The sequence below is a fragment of the Notamacropus eugenii genome, chromosome 3, assembly GCF_028372415.1.
Source record: "Notamacropus eugenii isolate mMacEug1 chromosome 3, mMacEug1.pri_v2, whole genome shotgun sequence".
In the NCBI taxonomy this organism is placed as follows: domain Eukaryota; kingdom Metazoa; phylum Chordata; class Mammalia; order Diprotodontia; family Macropodidae; genus Notamacropus; species Notamacropus eugenii.
The window spans coordinates 437,809,697-437,825,637 of record NC_092874.1 but is presented as its reverse complement, the minus strand read 5'-3'; the positions used below and the strand labels follow the sequence as shown (position 1 = coordinate 437,825,637).

Below are 15,941 nucleotides of genomic sequence, written 5' to 3'. Positions count from 1 at the left end.
TTTCTTCTCCTGAGCCATCTGGGTCCAGTGGTAAAATACAGATCAGGATGAAGGCCTGTGTACAAGGTTCTAAAGGCATTACAAGAGATCCACAAACATCAACAAGAGTCACTTTGCCTTTATGTATTTTCTCAACCAACTGGCATTAATGATATGGTTACTATCATAGCCAACAAGAGAAATACTTTAATGTTTGAACAGTGTATTCATTTTCAAATAGGTTGGAAAACATCAAAAAAGCCAGTAGGGAGGCAACAAGGGTTTTTGAAAGTTTTTTGGCAATTTCATGTACAATCATCTTTTTTTTTTTTAAATTATTCTGTGTTGTGAAAATGCTTATTTTATTCCATAAAGATGTTTAATGTTATAAAAAAAAAAAGGAAAGAAAGGGGAAAAAAGAGAAAAAAGTGACTGCTGTGATCAGATCTCAACATTAGGAAAATCACCTTGGCTGTGCTGTGAAGGGTGGACTGGAGAGGAACTGAGAGAAGCTTATGAAGAGGATACAATAACTTGGGCAAGATATGTGGAGGGACTGAACTAGGCTGGTGGCTAGGTAAGAGGAAAGAAGGTGGGTCCTGAAAGAAAAAAATGAAAATCAGTAAGACTTTCATTTCATTAGCTGGGGTAGGAGAGTGCAAGAGAAGAAGAAAGGAACGTCAAAAGAGAATTTGAAATCTCAAGCCTGGGAGATGAAATGGAAATAGGGAAATTAGAATCAGGGGCAGGTTTGGAAAGTAAGAAGGTAAGTTCAGTTTGGAAAAGGTAGTTTTACGATACTAGTGAGGAATTTCAGTGGAGAGTTCTAACGGATAGTTGGAAATGTAGAATTAGTGTTCATGAAGGAAAGACTGGACATATAGATCTGAGAGACAGAGGAAAAGGTCATATAATGGGGTGGATAGAATTCTAACTTTGGAGTAAGTTAAGACATGGATTGAAATTCCACCTCTCACATTACCTGGGTGACCATGAACAAGTTTCTTGACCTCTGATCCTAAAGCAATTCCCTAAGACTCTAAGTTGTAGATGGATTTTAATTTAAATAGAGGGTAGAAATTCCTGTGGGCAGCTAGGTGGCACAGTGGATAGAGTGCAAGGTCTGCAGTCAGAAAGACTAACACTCCTGAGTTCAAATCCGGCCTTAGACACTTACTAGATGTATGACCCTGGGCAAGTCACTTCACCCTGTTGGCCTCAGTTTCCTCATCTGTAAAATGAGCTGGAGAAGGAAATGGCAAACCACTCAAGTATCTCTGCCAAGAATACCCAAAATGGCGTCACAAAGAGATGGAGTCCCTCTACCAAAAAATTGCATGTACTAGATGTAGTAACTCAGAGAGTTGAGAAATGAAGCCGTAAAAAATAGATACAACTTTTGAAAGAAGAAAGGCATTTTATGATACGTATGGCTAATCTATTTGAGAGGCAGTATGATACGGTGGATAGTTATCTGGTTTTTGAGTCAGAAAGATGAGGTCATGTCCTAACTCTGACAATGTTATGTGATCACTTTTCTATATATGGTATATGGTCTCTATATGGTTACTATTCTGTACCTCACTCAAATCTCTTTGACTGTGAGTTATAGATGTGTTCCTAACCCACAATGATGAAATCATATTTGGATTTATGGATATGCCCTTCATGTTTGATCATATGCTGGTATATGTCCTTTCTTCCTCCTCTCTTAAAGAAGTTTAATATCCAGAGTTAACAACAATTTCTGTTAAGACAAGATTGAACTGTGCTGGGTTGACCATGCCAGAATAAATCCAGTTGTTTTCTTTAATTCTATTTTATTCTGACCATAAGAAATAAAAGAAGCATTTCCATAACATAGTGGAATAGAAAAAGAAAAAGATGGTTGCACATGAAACAGAAGCTCTATCATGTATAAGTTGCTATTGCTTTTAAATATATAATAAAGTTCTTACGAATTTTTTTTTCTCTTTCTCCCTAGAGATGGCAACTGTTAGACACAAATATGCATACTCATATATGTAAAATTATTCTATATATGTATCAGTTCTTTCTCTGGATGCAGATAATGTCTTCCTTCATATACCCTTTGTAGTTAATTTGGGTATTTAACAATACTGCTGTTACTGTATACAATGTTCTCTTGGTCCTGCTCATTTCACTCTTCATTTTTTCATTCACATCTGTCATTGGTTTTCTATGTATGCTCATCATTTCATCATTTAGTGGATCCTATAAATCATTTGTTAACAAGAGGACCCTCCTTCCTGGAGAAAAAAAAAAACTTCTCAAATTTATGTGCAAATTATTTTTTGATAAAAAGGGGCTACAATTCACACTGCAAGGAGCTTGGTGACTCATAGGCCATCATGAAAAGAGAAGAACTCTTCTCTCCTCCAAACTTGCTCCTCTTTTCATTGATGGTACCACCAAACACTCAGAAATCCAGGCCAGAGATTTCAAATTCCCTTTGGACATTGCCTTCTCTTCCCCTTCCTGCCCCCAGCTACTGAATTAAAAGTCTTGTTGACTATAAGTGACTTATATCCTCAGTCCTCTCCTTATGTCTGTGTACCTGGCCACCACCCTAGTTCAATCCCTCATTATTTTCCACCTAAATTATTGTTGTATCCTCTTAACAAGAGAAGAACATTGGATTCCTTTTAGGGGAACTTCCCTCAAATCTTGACTTTTCCACTTATTCCAACAAACCACACCTTATGTCTGGGTCTAAATGTCTTTATCTCTAATATGATGGGATTGGATTAGATTCTATCCTGCTTTAAATTTTTGAGTTTAGGATACTTAGTGTTTGTTCAGTGGAGGCAATTGTACTCCTTTCCCTTGTCCTTCTTATGATTAAGTACATGTAGTCTGAAGACAGCTGGTCAGGATGAGGTGCATGGTCTATGACTCTCAAACAGAGAAGTGACCCCATGACTTTGGTATCCTTAAGACCATGCTTTAGCCAAGTAAACTAGTCATAATATAGTGATATCAATGACAACAAATGAATGAATGGGCAGTTAGGTTATTTTTAATAACAAACAAGTATCTTTAAAACAGTCAGTTCACATCCTACTTGGAAAAAAAATCCAATAATGCATTAATCTCTTTCATTTGTTTTATGGAAATGAGAAATGGCTTCCAGCTCTTGCAATGCTAAAATTTTGAGGTCAATCCTTTCTGAATACAGGGGTTTAACACATATTTCTTCTTTCCCCTTTTTTTGTGTTTCAGTGGTTATGTTAGAGTAATTCTAACATCATTGCTCAAGCAGTCTAAATAAAATAATCTCTCTCCAGGCTAATGCTAGGCAGAGATCAGCATTGTAGCAGCTTGACCTGGATTGTAAATATGTGTATGTACAAGAAAGCACATGTAACTGACTCTGAGCCATAACATGTATTCATGTGTGCTATACAATAAACATACATTGTATATGTATATATTGTACAATTCATGTACAATAAACCATGATTGGGGCAAGCAGCACAAGAGTACCCTAATTCTAGGGTTGGTAGGGGAAGGGACCCCACCACCCCAGGGTGGGGAGTAAAATTCTCCAGGATACCGGCATAAGGATGCTCTTGGAAGGTGGGGTGGGAGTGAAGAAATAGCTTATCACAGGCTGCCGTACAGTAACTTCCTATTTAACTAGTTGGTCTTGCTAAATATATGTTACATTCTGTTGCTTCTGACATTTAAGGAATGTTAAGTGCTGTCTTTGCCCTCTATATTTGGTACCTTGGCACAAAGCTCCAATCTCCCCACACTAGGTTCAGCTCTATTGATTTATGCAGTACCGTTTAATTTGTCAGATAAATGAATTTGGCTTGAGAAGGGAAGAGGTTTATACATATCGTGCATATACACACAAAAAGTGGTCTGAGGAACTAAGGTAAAGATCTGGGTATATTACACCTTTTTAGCATAGCCCTTTTTCCTCCAAACACTTGAAAACAATGATTTGCTTCATGTTGCCATATCCCTGCTCCTTACCTTATTAAATGGTCACTAAGAATCAGTGGGGCTGAAAATTCCATCACTCATGAGTGTGTATCTGGTGATGATGGACTTCTCTAAAGCAGGTATGTGAATGCTAGAAAGCAGTCTAGTACCAGACCCATGCACCATCTTTCAAACTCAATAGGGTCTTTTCTCCTTCTCCCAGGATAGCTTTACTTTAATTATATGGAGATGGCAAGTTTTAGGAAGCATTTACGGCTTAAATTGTCCAGAGGCATTTTAGTTCTCCAACATACTTTGCATATGTAAACAAAACCAGACAGTAAACAGGAAAAGGCAAGAGTGTTAATCTACTTGAATTTTAAAGAATGTCTATGTTGTTCCCAAATTCTCAAAATGAATATTCAGTGGCAGATGAATACATTATGCACATCTGCAGACAAGGAAACAAATGAGGAGAGTGCATCCAACCAGTAGTTCTTCAGGGAACCAATCTATATGTCTCAAGGAGACAACTCATAGAGGAGTCAGTAGCCTGTGGTCCTATATCTCCAACCCTGCCATCTGCTTATTCATTGCCCTGACAACTTCTTAGTCAAGAGCATCTCTGCCAAAGTCATCCAGCTCAGAAAGGTAGGAGGAGGAACCAAATTGGTACCACAGTAGCATCTTTTGGATTGGGAAAGCTGACACTGCCTAATTATCTCCTTCCAGGTTACCAAGTAAGAAACACCCCTTTAGAGACTACACAGGTGCATGGATGAAGATTTCTTTCTATTACTGTGATATAGGAGCCCTATTTTCCTACATCCATGTACTACAAAATGATGGAGGTTGAGTGAATTGATTCAGTGATAGATAGTGAAGCCACAACAACTTCTTATCTATGGGTCACAGACTGCAAGATTATATTTTTCCCCTCTATCATACTCAAACTATCATACCCCAAGTGGATCTTATTCAGATTCTGTCTCTCTTTGCTTTGTCTTGTTTTTTAAAGTCATCAAGGATTTATTAAGTGCTTACTGTATCCTGGGCACTGTGCTAAACACTGGAAATTCAATATAAGCAGAAAGAGAGTCCCTGATCTCAAGAAGCATACATTCTAATGAAAGACAGCTGAGCAAGCCAGTTAAAACCCTTTGCCTCAGTTTTCTCATCTGTAAAAAGGAAATGGCAAATCACTCCAGTATCTTTGCCAAGAAAACCCCAAATGGGCTCACGAATAGTTGGACACAACTGAAATGACTAAACAACAATAGCTACAAGCTGGTGCTGGGGCAGACAGGAGTACAACCTGGAGAGGAATGAAGACCTGGCTGACCTAGGCATCTTCCTTAAAGTGAACGTTCTGAGAAGAACTAGCCAATCAGAAGGGCAGACTTCAGGAGGGTAGAAATTTTAATGTACTTCTTAAGTCCAGGGGTGGAGTGAGCTCCCTGAGTGAAGGGTGTAGGCAAAGTCAACAATGAAGCCTAGAGGGAAATAATAATGAAAATTAATGGTTCCACTTAATTAAATATATATCCATATTTATCTTAAAATCAGTCAAAGGGAAGTTAGAATTTTCTTTGTCCTTAGCAAGTTTGATGAGAAGCAGTATGGGGTAGTGGATGGAGAGTGAGCCTTGAAGTCAGAAAGATCCAGTTCAAGATCTAATGCATATTGGCTGCCCGATGGTGGGCAAATCACTTTACCTCTCAAGGTCGAGGAAATTGTTGAAGACTTTAGAGGGGCTATTTACAGATCTGAATTAGTAAAGAGAGTTTCTTTAATTAGATCTCCTTGTAGCAATGAAAACAGTCAACAAACATTTAAGTCCCTACAAAAGTGTGAAGCACTGTGTTTTTAAGCACTGGGGATACCAAGAAAGGTAAAAAACTAGTTGAACAAAAAGTCAAATAAAATGAAAGAAAACAGTCTGTGTTCCCAAGGGACTCACAGTCTAAGAGGGGAGACAAAATGCAAACAAATTGTATCTAAGATAAATTGAAAATAATCAACAGAGGACAGACACTACATTACAGTCGATCAAAAAGTCTTTTTGAAGAAGATGGGTTTTGGTTGGAACTTGACAGATTCCAGGAGGCAAAGATGAGGAACCAGAGAATTCCACACTGAACATAAAAAAAGAAAAAACAAGTGAAAAACCAAAAAGTAGTCTTCCACATTTCTGAAGGACAATATTATGGACGCTAGTCAAATCATGGCCAACTAGCAGAAATATCCTTTCTCCTTGCTTGTTAACTAGGAATTAGTTCTTTTGTAGAATTCTAAAGTTTTAATTCCAAACCTTACTGACTTCTCTTTTTGTTTTTTGTCCAGACCTGTGATTTTATTAGTATATGGACCTCCCTCCCATTCCTTATACAGAGGAAACTCCCTCTGTTGATGCATATCTGACCTTGTTGTAGGGTCACACTAGGATCATACCGTTAGTATGATTTATAGAGAAGATCTGAATCCAAGTCTTCCTGACTGAAGCCTGTTCTCTATCCTTGAGTCTCATGTTTCCAACTCCCAATTAATGTATACACTGTTATTAGAATAAATGTATGAATCAAGGCAGATAGCAAAATAAAGGCATTTATTGGAAAATACCCCCATTAACATTTTGTTGCTAAGATAAAACAAACAACCTATATTAAAAAAAAAGAAAAAATCTACCATCTGATCTCTGCTTAAGGAAATTAAAAACATTTTCATCAGCAAAATTAGTCAGAGAACCTAAGAACAGGAAAGGACCTTGGAGGCCAACTGAGTACTTGTATTTTTACAGGAAAAATAAGTGGCTCTCTTCAAATATTTGTGGAATTTAAAGTGATTTCAGGTAAAAAGATATTTATCTTCCCTAATTATTCCCAAAGACTGAACTCCTCCAAGTGGCCCCAAGCATTTCTGTTGGTATCAGGGACTCTGAGATCAATTATGCAATTTGACAAAGCAGTTACCTGATTGCTGAGTCTGCCCAGAGTTTATAGAACATGAGATATGGCAGGTATCCCTTTCTAATAAGGCATCTGGGGCATACTTCAGCTTGACCGTGGTTTAATAAGAATGATTCAAGTTCATCATTAAAAATGATTAAAGAGACGGAGGCAAGGAAGAAGAGGCAGAGTGGACAGATTAAAAATGAATAGGGCTCCTCAGTTTGAGAAGGTGAATCTGATTGGGGGATATGATCAAATTACATAGAATCAAAATAGACAGGCATTTGTTCACCCAAGCTTGAAATACTAGAATAAGTATGTTAAAATTTGAACAGGGCATATAACATAGGCATTACAATATAGGAGAAGGGGCACAAGACTTGGAGAGGAACTGGATTCAAATTCTGACTGTGACCATAAAGAGCTGGGTTACCCTGGGGAAGTTATTTCATTTCTTGGGCTTCCTTGTTCTCATCAGTAAAATATGGGAGTCAGTCATTCAATAAGCATTTGTTAGGTGCCAACTATGTCAGCTTAAATATCCAGGAGGGTTCCTTCCAGGTCTGTAACTCAGTGATTTTATCATTCTAACAATCAATTAATGAATGATTAAGGATTTAGTGTCTGCTGGGTACCTGGTTTTATTGTTTGTCCTTCCTTTATGAAGAGGTCCCTGACAGGGAGGTGATGCTATGACATGCAAGTGAATTGGATTTAAGTGAGGAAGGGCTATGCAAAGTCACCAGCCTCACTTTCTCCTCCGGAGCCATCTGAGTCCAGTGACAAGATATAGCTCAGGACAACTGGAGATGGACCTTGATGTAGTGGGAGACCCTGACCTTTTTAAGCTAAGGTCTTTAACAGGTCTCAGTTTAAAGGAGGCAAAGTCAATTCAGTGATTAGCCTAGGTAGGAAATGGGGCCGAGAACGACTTATGGTATCTATTAAAAAAAAAATCAATCTGGGAAGGGAAGATCCTCAGGGTTTCTGGCCAAAACAGAAACAATTGCTAATTACATTCACCCTAAGCCAATAAAGATACAAACTATGATCAAGTGGGGCTAAATCAATGAGAGCCAGAATGATTCGTGTTTAAGGAGAGGTCCTTTAGGAAAAAAATCTAGCCAAGATCTTGTGAGGTTTCAGTGATGAAAATTTTCATTCCTTTGGGCAGAGCACCCACAGGTAAGATTATGATGCCCTGTGTAGGCAGAGGGAAGGGAAATGAAGGAAGGGAGAGAGGGAGGGAGGAAGGAAAGAAGAAAGGAAGGAAGGAAGGAAGGAAGGAAGGAAGGAAGGAAGGAAGGAAGGAAGGAAGGAAGGAAGGAAGGAAGGAAGGAAGGAAGGAAAGAAGGAAGGAAGGAAGGATAGTTCATAAAGGTCTTCCCAGTTTCTTCTGAAATTATGCAATTCATCTCTTATGGAACAATAATATTCTGCCACATTCATATACCTCAATCTGTTTAGCAATTCCGCATTACTAGCTTTATCCATTTTCTTCCTTTTTCTTCCTATTATAAGAACTGCAACAAATATTTTTGTACCCAGTAGTCATTTTACTCTTTCATTCATGTCTTCAAGAGATCTAAAGTTTAGAGTATAATGCCAGTGATATTACTAGGTCAACAAATATGACCAGTTTACTAAATTTGGGAACGTAGTTCCAAATTGCTTTCCATAAAAGTTGTACAAATTCATCACTCTGTATCATATATACATATATAATATATATATATATATATTATTAGTATGCATGTTTTCCTGAAGCCCATCCAACTTTTGTCATTTTCTTCTTCTGTGATCTGATAGTTTAGAGGTAAAACCTCTAAAACAAAAACTTTGATTTTCATTTATTTAGATCATTATTTTCATATGATTATTGATAGCACAAATATTTTCTTCTGAAAATTGCCTGCCCACATCATTTGACATTTGATTTATTTTGGAACAGTACTTAGTTTTATACATTTGAATCAGTTCCTTATACATCTTAGGTATATAACCATTACCAAAGAGACATGTTGGAAAGGTTTTTTCTCCATATACTTATTCTCTTCCTAACTTTAACAGCATTGCTTTAGTTTGTGCAAAAAACTCTGAGTTTTATATAATCAAAAGTGTCTGTCTTATATTCCACCCTCTTCCATTCATTATTTAGTCTTGAACTCTTCCCCTGTCCATAGATCCAAAAGGTAATACTCCTCTAATTTGCTTATGATATTGCCTGTCAGGTCTAAGTGACATACCTGGTTAGAGTTTATCTTGGTTAATAGTATGAGATATTTGTCTGAATGTCTAATTTCTCTCAAATCTGTTTTCTACTTTTGTTTTCTACTTTTTTTTTTCTTTAGGAATTGCTAATTGAATTGTGATCCCTTACCCTGGTCACTGTGGTCTTTTTTTTTTTATTGAATACTATGCTACAGTGTTTGTTGGCACAAACACACTCCCATATATTCCCATCCTTTATCCATGAGGATACAGTAAATCCACAGATGCCTGAAAATCTACTTACACACCACATTCTTATTATTTCCCCATTTGTAATGTTAATTATGTTAATGAGAGTTAAAAATTTCTCCCATCCATTAATGGGCCTGTCTATTAAGGGAAGCTTGATTAGAGGAGATTTGTTTAATAGGAAGGCACACATCTTTTGTTAATTTCTAATGAGGCACTGGTTCTCAAGGGTTGTGATGCCCTCTGGATCTAAGGTGAGGTTTTGTTTTGGGGCTTACTCATTGGAAGTGTTTGCTTGTTTGGCCAGAAGAGATTCTGGGCAGCAGCTAAGAAGCCTTGCTGGCTTTGAAAACCCAGATGTTGGTGCTTCTCTCTCTGGTAACTATGTATATACGTAATGGTCAGATAGTACATTGCATGTGGTCAGATAGCTGGAAGCCCTGTCCATTGGTCTTTATTTCTCAGTTTGTATTTTCTCTGAAGTTCAGGGTGCTGACTTTTTCCCCTGAACTAAATGAATGATATATGTGCTTGGTTAGAGTAGACTGTTGACCCCTCAAAAGTTGCTTTCCTTTTAAACAGATCTAAGACCTTGTACAATAGGCTCTCCTGTGTACATCAGGGTGCTTGCTGCTACACCATTATATATGGGTCCATGACTGCTCATAGGGATAGAGATAGGAACTACTTGTTTGATTTTATAAGTCTAAGAATTCCTGAATGAAGAACATTCTTCTACTGATGCAGATAAATCCATTTTCCTGGAATTTGCCTACATCACTGAGAGGTTCTCACTTTCCAGTATATGCCAGACTTAAGAAGGCTTAAGCCTGAATCATCCTGGTTCTGCAGAGAGCTCTCTATCCACTAATGTTCACTGCCTCTCAATTCTGTTCATATTTATGTACTAGAAAAACCTCCAGTTCCCCCTTTGTATATAAAAAAGCACCATCACATGGAACTCTAAGGATGATTTATGTATCATAGAGATTTGGTTACATAATAAAATCTGATTGCCATGGGAAGACCGTGGAATGTGGGATAACAGTTTCTTCCTTAACACTGTTGTACCTATCTATATTGACCTTCCTGAAGTTCTGAGAAGTGTCTTAGATTGGATGTGATTAAAATGTGTTTTTCTGTTACACGTTGCAGACAATATGCCTTAATGGTGCACAAACTGTCTTTCCTAAGATATATTCAAAGGAGTCTAGTTTCTTTCCAGCTGGTAGTTTTTAGAGCTCATTCAGTAAATACATGAGGGTTGTAATAAATTCATTGTCATTATTTCTATGTGTTTATTCCTACAGGGAAAATAATACTTTTCATAATATGGGTCTGAGGCTGTAAATTAAACACCATCCAATACCATTTTCAAAGCAAGCACTAACAATGTTTAATACTTACAGTTCATTAACTCAAAAACCATGTTAATAAAGCGGAGAACAGCTGTACCTTTTTTGTAAAAGGAAACTATATGTTTCATATGCCCAAGTAATCCAGTGAGAGTCACTGAAAGGCAGAAATGGGGTCAGATCATTCAATCCAACTTGAATAAGATAGTCCATTTGAACGTGCATGCCTCTTAGCCCACACAGCATCATAATCAGCTTGATGCATCATATGGGCCTTATTTATCTTTGGGTCTTCCATAGTGCCCAGCGCTTAAGAGGCAAAAAATATTTGCTGACTGAAAAACTGAACTTTAGAATATCAGAGGCTTCTGAAGACTAGCTGTTTCTATGCAGTTCAAGAGATTAGCATTCCAGTCCCAGACATACCACACTTGGTAAGATTGATTGCATAAGGCATCCCTTTCCCAAGTTCTTTTTCATCTCTGACATTCATGTAACTGGAAGATCACAGAGTTAGAAGAAACTTAAAACTTTGTTAGCCCTTCCCTTACCCAAACCACGAATCCCATCTGTAGAGCCCTGAAAAGTAGTTATCCAGTATCTCATTGAAAACCTCCAGTGAGATAGATCTTACTAACTTCTGAGATCATCATTGTAGGTCTGGAAAGGGATATTAGAAGTGAGCTAATCCAATTCTCTCATTTTACAGATGAGAAAACTGAGTTCCATAAAAATTCCTAACAAAATCGCAGTGCCCAGATTTGAGGTCAGTTCGCATGATTACAATGACAGACCACTGCACCATACTACTTACTCTAAAAACTATTTCAATTTAGGGCATCTCATTGTTAAAAATTTTTTTAGGTTGAGTCCAAATCTGCTCCCTTATCCTCTCTATGTTTTGATTCTAATTTTGTCTAGGAAAAATAGAACAAATCTACTGTCACTCCTTTTTTAATTCATTCTTATATTTGTGACTTCATAAATGTAGAGTACCTCTAGTATTCTTGGCAAATTGCATTGCTAGAGAAATGTCTGGGGGGCTCTGAGAAACTGAATAGTTTGTATAATCAATATCTTTCAGGGACAGTACTTAAACCCTGATTTTCATGATTCCAAGGGCAGTTCTATAGTCTTCGTAACATCCTGATTCTTATAATCTCTCCCCTATGCAACAACCTTTTTAATATCTAAGAGAATAATCATGTACTTCTCAAAACTTTTCTGAGTTCACCATTTATTTTTATTTATCCTTTATTGTATGTTTTCAAATCTCCTTTCCATCCTCTTTGACAACCCCAAGTTAGGATCCAGCTTCTCAATATTCCTGCCAAAACAGCACACCCAGAATTAGACATAGTATGCTGCATGTGATCTGACTAGGACAGTAGAAAGCAAGTCTACCACCTTCTTCACTGGTATATTAGTCTTTTAACACAGTTTAAGTTCAAATTGTTTTTATTATTATTATTAACTACTGACGTACCACTTATATTGAGCTTAAGGTCCATTCAGACATAGAGGTCTTTCTCATATAAACCATTTTCTAACCATGTTTTCTATCTTAAGCACTCCTCCATCTTGTACTCATTCAGTCTTATTTTTGTTGTGTTTGCCACAATGTTAGATTTCATATTTAAGTGTTTTGGATTTTATCTTCTTGGCTTTAGTCAAACAATTCCAGTTTGTTAAGATTGCTTTGGATCAAGGACTTGTGATGGAAAACGCTATCCACATCCAGAGAAAGAATTATAATCTAATGCAAATTGAAATATATACAAGTTTCAATTTTTTTGTTTTTTTATTTCTCATGGTTTTTCCTTTTTGTTCTGATTGTTCTTTAAAACATGATGAATGTGGAAATATCTTTAATGTGAATGTCCATATATAATCTCTAACTGATTGCTTGCAGTCTCGGGGAAGGGGGAGTTAAGAGAGGGAGGGGGAAAAATCTGAAACTCAAAATCTTATACAAATGAATGTTGAAAACTATCCTTACATATTAGTGGAAAAAATAAAATAGTATTAAGTGGGGGAGGGGGGAGGGTGTTTAAGATCCTAATTCTTTCAACCAAATATTCACAATCCCTCCCAGCTTGATATCACTCACAGATTTGATAAACTTGACTTTTGTGCCTTAATCAAAGACATATTCTATGATTCTATCTTGTTTGTTGAATGAAACTGCTAAGTGAATGTTTATGATAGGCACAGTTGGAGAAATTGGGATTTTGGCTGTTATCTACGGGATGCCAGCTCACACTCAGTTGGAAAGGGAAACCATGGTGAACCAGAGTACGTGGAAGAAGTGGGCTGTTCTGGTTAATTACCTTCTCTGGTTAAAATGGGATTAACTCTAGGAGACTCCTTTTATCTCAGCCCTCATGGCTGATCATCTAAAATACTGGAGTTTATGATTCTGCCTTAGCACCCTTGTACAAATTGCACCCTGTTCCCCATGCCCTCCCTCCTCAGTTTTGTTTTGGCACAGCTCAGGAGCCACCTAGCATAGGAGGTGCACCTCCTGCACCCTTAAAAAAATTGGACCAGACCTATGATTTCAATGGTATGGAAGACAGCCAGTGAGAAAACTCTTTCTCTCTACCAATGCAGGCCAGTGACTCACCTACCACCTTTTCTGATACCTCTCTTAGTTAGGTAAGTGTTCTCTATCACTGGATATCACTACTTGGTACGTAATTCATATTGTCACGTAAACTACACTCTCTCATAGAATGTATGTTTCTGTTTTGCTTTTAACTATATCCCAGCATCTAACAGCACCATGCATGACAGGCCCTTAATAAATGTCTGATGCATAGATTTAATTAAGTAGTACAGAAAGCATCCTAGAGAAAATTGGATATTTCCTCAGTAGTTGGGGAATTTTGAAAGTATCATCATTCTGAATAACAACCATCAATATAATGGACTTTGGATCGCATTGGATTAAAGGTTAATGTCTTTCACCAAACCTCAATTTCTTCATTTGTGAAAGGGGAATAATAATATCTTTAATATGCATCTTATGGTGTCATCTTGCAAAGTAAGTTTGTGAATAGATATAAAGCATTTTGCAAATAATTAAAGTACTATATATCCCCTGTCATTATTATTAGTAATATTAGTATTATTACATAGTTATGATTATATATTTATATGTATATATGCACATATATACATATACCCAGACATGTATGTGTGTGTGTGTGTGTGTGTGTGTGAGCGGGTGTGTGTGTGAGCGCTAGGTCCGATAATACATCCCTATAGCCTTTGCTGCTGCTAGAGAAGCTGAAGTTGATGAATATCTTGAGTTTCTAGGAGTTTTGAGCTTCAGTGGGCTGTTAATCGGCAGGTAACAACACCACTATGGGGAGCTCCTCGGAACGGAGGACCACCACACTGCCTAAAAAGGGACAAATCAACCCAAGATGAAAAACTGGAGCAGGTTAAAACTTCTGTGCTTGTAAAGTATCAGAAATGGTTCCATGAGTGGATGCTTCATTTTCAGTCACAGAAAGAGAAGACAAAGTCTAAAACATAAAGTAAAATTTAAATTAAAAAAAAAAATTCTGAGGCAGAGCAGTAGAATTGGTTCAAATGCCACCTTACTGGTTAGCTGTATGATTATCGGAAAGTCACTTAAAAATCACTTGACCTTAATTAGCCTCAGTTTCTTCATCTGTAAAATAAAGACAATAGGTGCCTCTACCTCTGAACTATGGAGGATCAGTTTAGAAAATGTATATTAAGTGTTTTGCACAGTTAAAAATTTTTTTTTTGAACCATAACTATGATTTGAAGAAGACTGCCTGTCTCTTCCAATCTACCCATGCAAAATTTGAATCCAGGTCTTTCTGCCTGTAAAGATGACTGTCTCAAAAGAGATTCATTTCTTTGATACTCTATACTATATATAAGGCAGTTAACAACAATAACAGTTTATTAAATGCCTGCTGTGTGTTAGACACTCTGCTAATTACTGAATAACCAAGAAAGGCAAAAACAGTCCTTGACTTCAAGGAGTTCCCAATCTAATGGAGGAGACAATGTGCAAACAATCTTGTATAAACAAGATATATACAGGGTAAAATGGAGATAATAACAGAGGGAAGGTACTAACATTAGAGCATGCTAAAATAGACTTTTTGAAGAAGGAGGAAAAGAGGCTAGAGAAGTCAGAAGTGGGAAAGAGGCTAGAGAAGTCAGGAAACGGAGATGTGGAGGGACACAATCCTAGGCATAGAGGACAGTGAAAATGCAGAATAAAGAGAGTTCGTTTTAATGGTTGCAAAAAAAAAAAAAAAAAAGAAAGAAAGAAAAGAAAATTCAGGAATTCAACCTTAAAAAATAAATTCTTTAAAAAAAATGGTTTCCTTATGAAGCACAAGGGGAGGAATTGCTTTCAATATTTCATCCCCTTGTAAGACAAAATATTTGGCTCCTGTCTGTAAGTTCCCAATATGTTGAGTGTTACAGCTATCGATCCATTCTTTGGTCATGCCAAAGGCCATAAATTAAGCAAAATGAAAATCTAAATCCTCATGCAAGCATCCCAAATACAAGAGGGCCAAAAACAAAAGTTTTTTGGGTTTTTTTTAAGAGGGCCAATGATTCCATTGCAATGCAGCACTTGTTTTTTTTGATCACTATCTTGCCAAGAACAGCCAACAAAAAAGTGGAGCGAGGCCCAGGATGAGCAGAAAATCAGGTTTCCTAAGCAGGCACAAGTGCTTCAGGAGCCAGCATTCAAAGATGGGAAAGAAAATGCCACAATGCAAAAATACAACCTTGGTAATGCACAAGGCTACATATTTGAAAATTATCTTAATGTATTGTTTTTTTAACCCTTTTGTCATTTTTTTCTTAATCGTAACTCACAAATATACATATATGTGTGTATTGAGAGATAGATAGATAGATAGATAGATAGATAGATAGATAGATAGATAGATAGATAGATAGATAGATAGATATACATATGGTTCACAAGGTTTAACAATAAGGCTGGAGCAAATTTTGCTCTATTTTTTTTTTGTTAACACTACAGCCAGACTTCTAGGTCAATTGTGATGTACAAATAGCTATAAGGAAAATTATAGTCACCTGTTGATTGAGATGTAGGATGATTCCAGGAGGTGGCTCTTATAGTCAGAAGACCTGGATTATAGTCTGGCCTCAGACACTCACTAGTTGTGTGACCTTGATCAATTCATTAGACCTCTCTGGGATTCAATTTCCTCAT

The 15,941-nt window shown here is 37.1% G+C and overlaps 1 protein-coding gene across 3 annotated transcripts in view; it reads left to right on the top strand.

Moving 5' to 3' along the window:
* GRM7 (glutamate metabotropic receptor 7) overlaps positions 1-15,941 on the top strand; it is a 1,016,657-nt gene that overhangs the window by 982,561 nt on the left and 18,155 nt on the right. Inside the window, exon 10 of one of the 3 annotated variants that reach the window (XM_072598609.1) lies at positions 13,310-13,354. The exons of the other annotated variants lie outside the window; for them this stretch is intronic. Within the exon in view, the coding sequence (XP_072454710.1) occupies positions 13,310-13,317 (8 nt within the window). The 3' untranslated portion in view covers positions 13,318-13,354. The remainder of the gene's footprint in view (positions 1-13,309; positions 13,355-15,941) is intronic. 3 annotated transcript variants of the gene reach the window in all.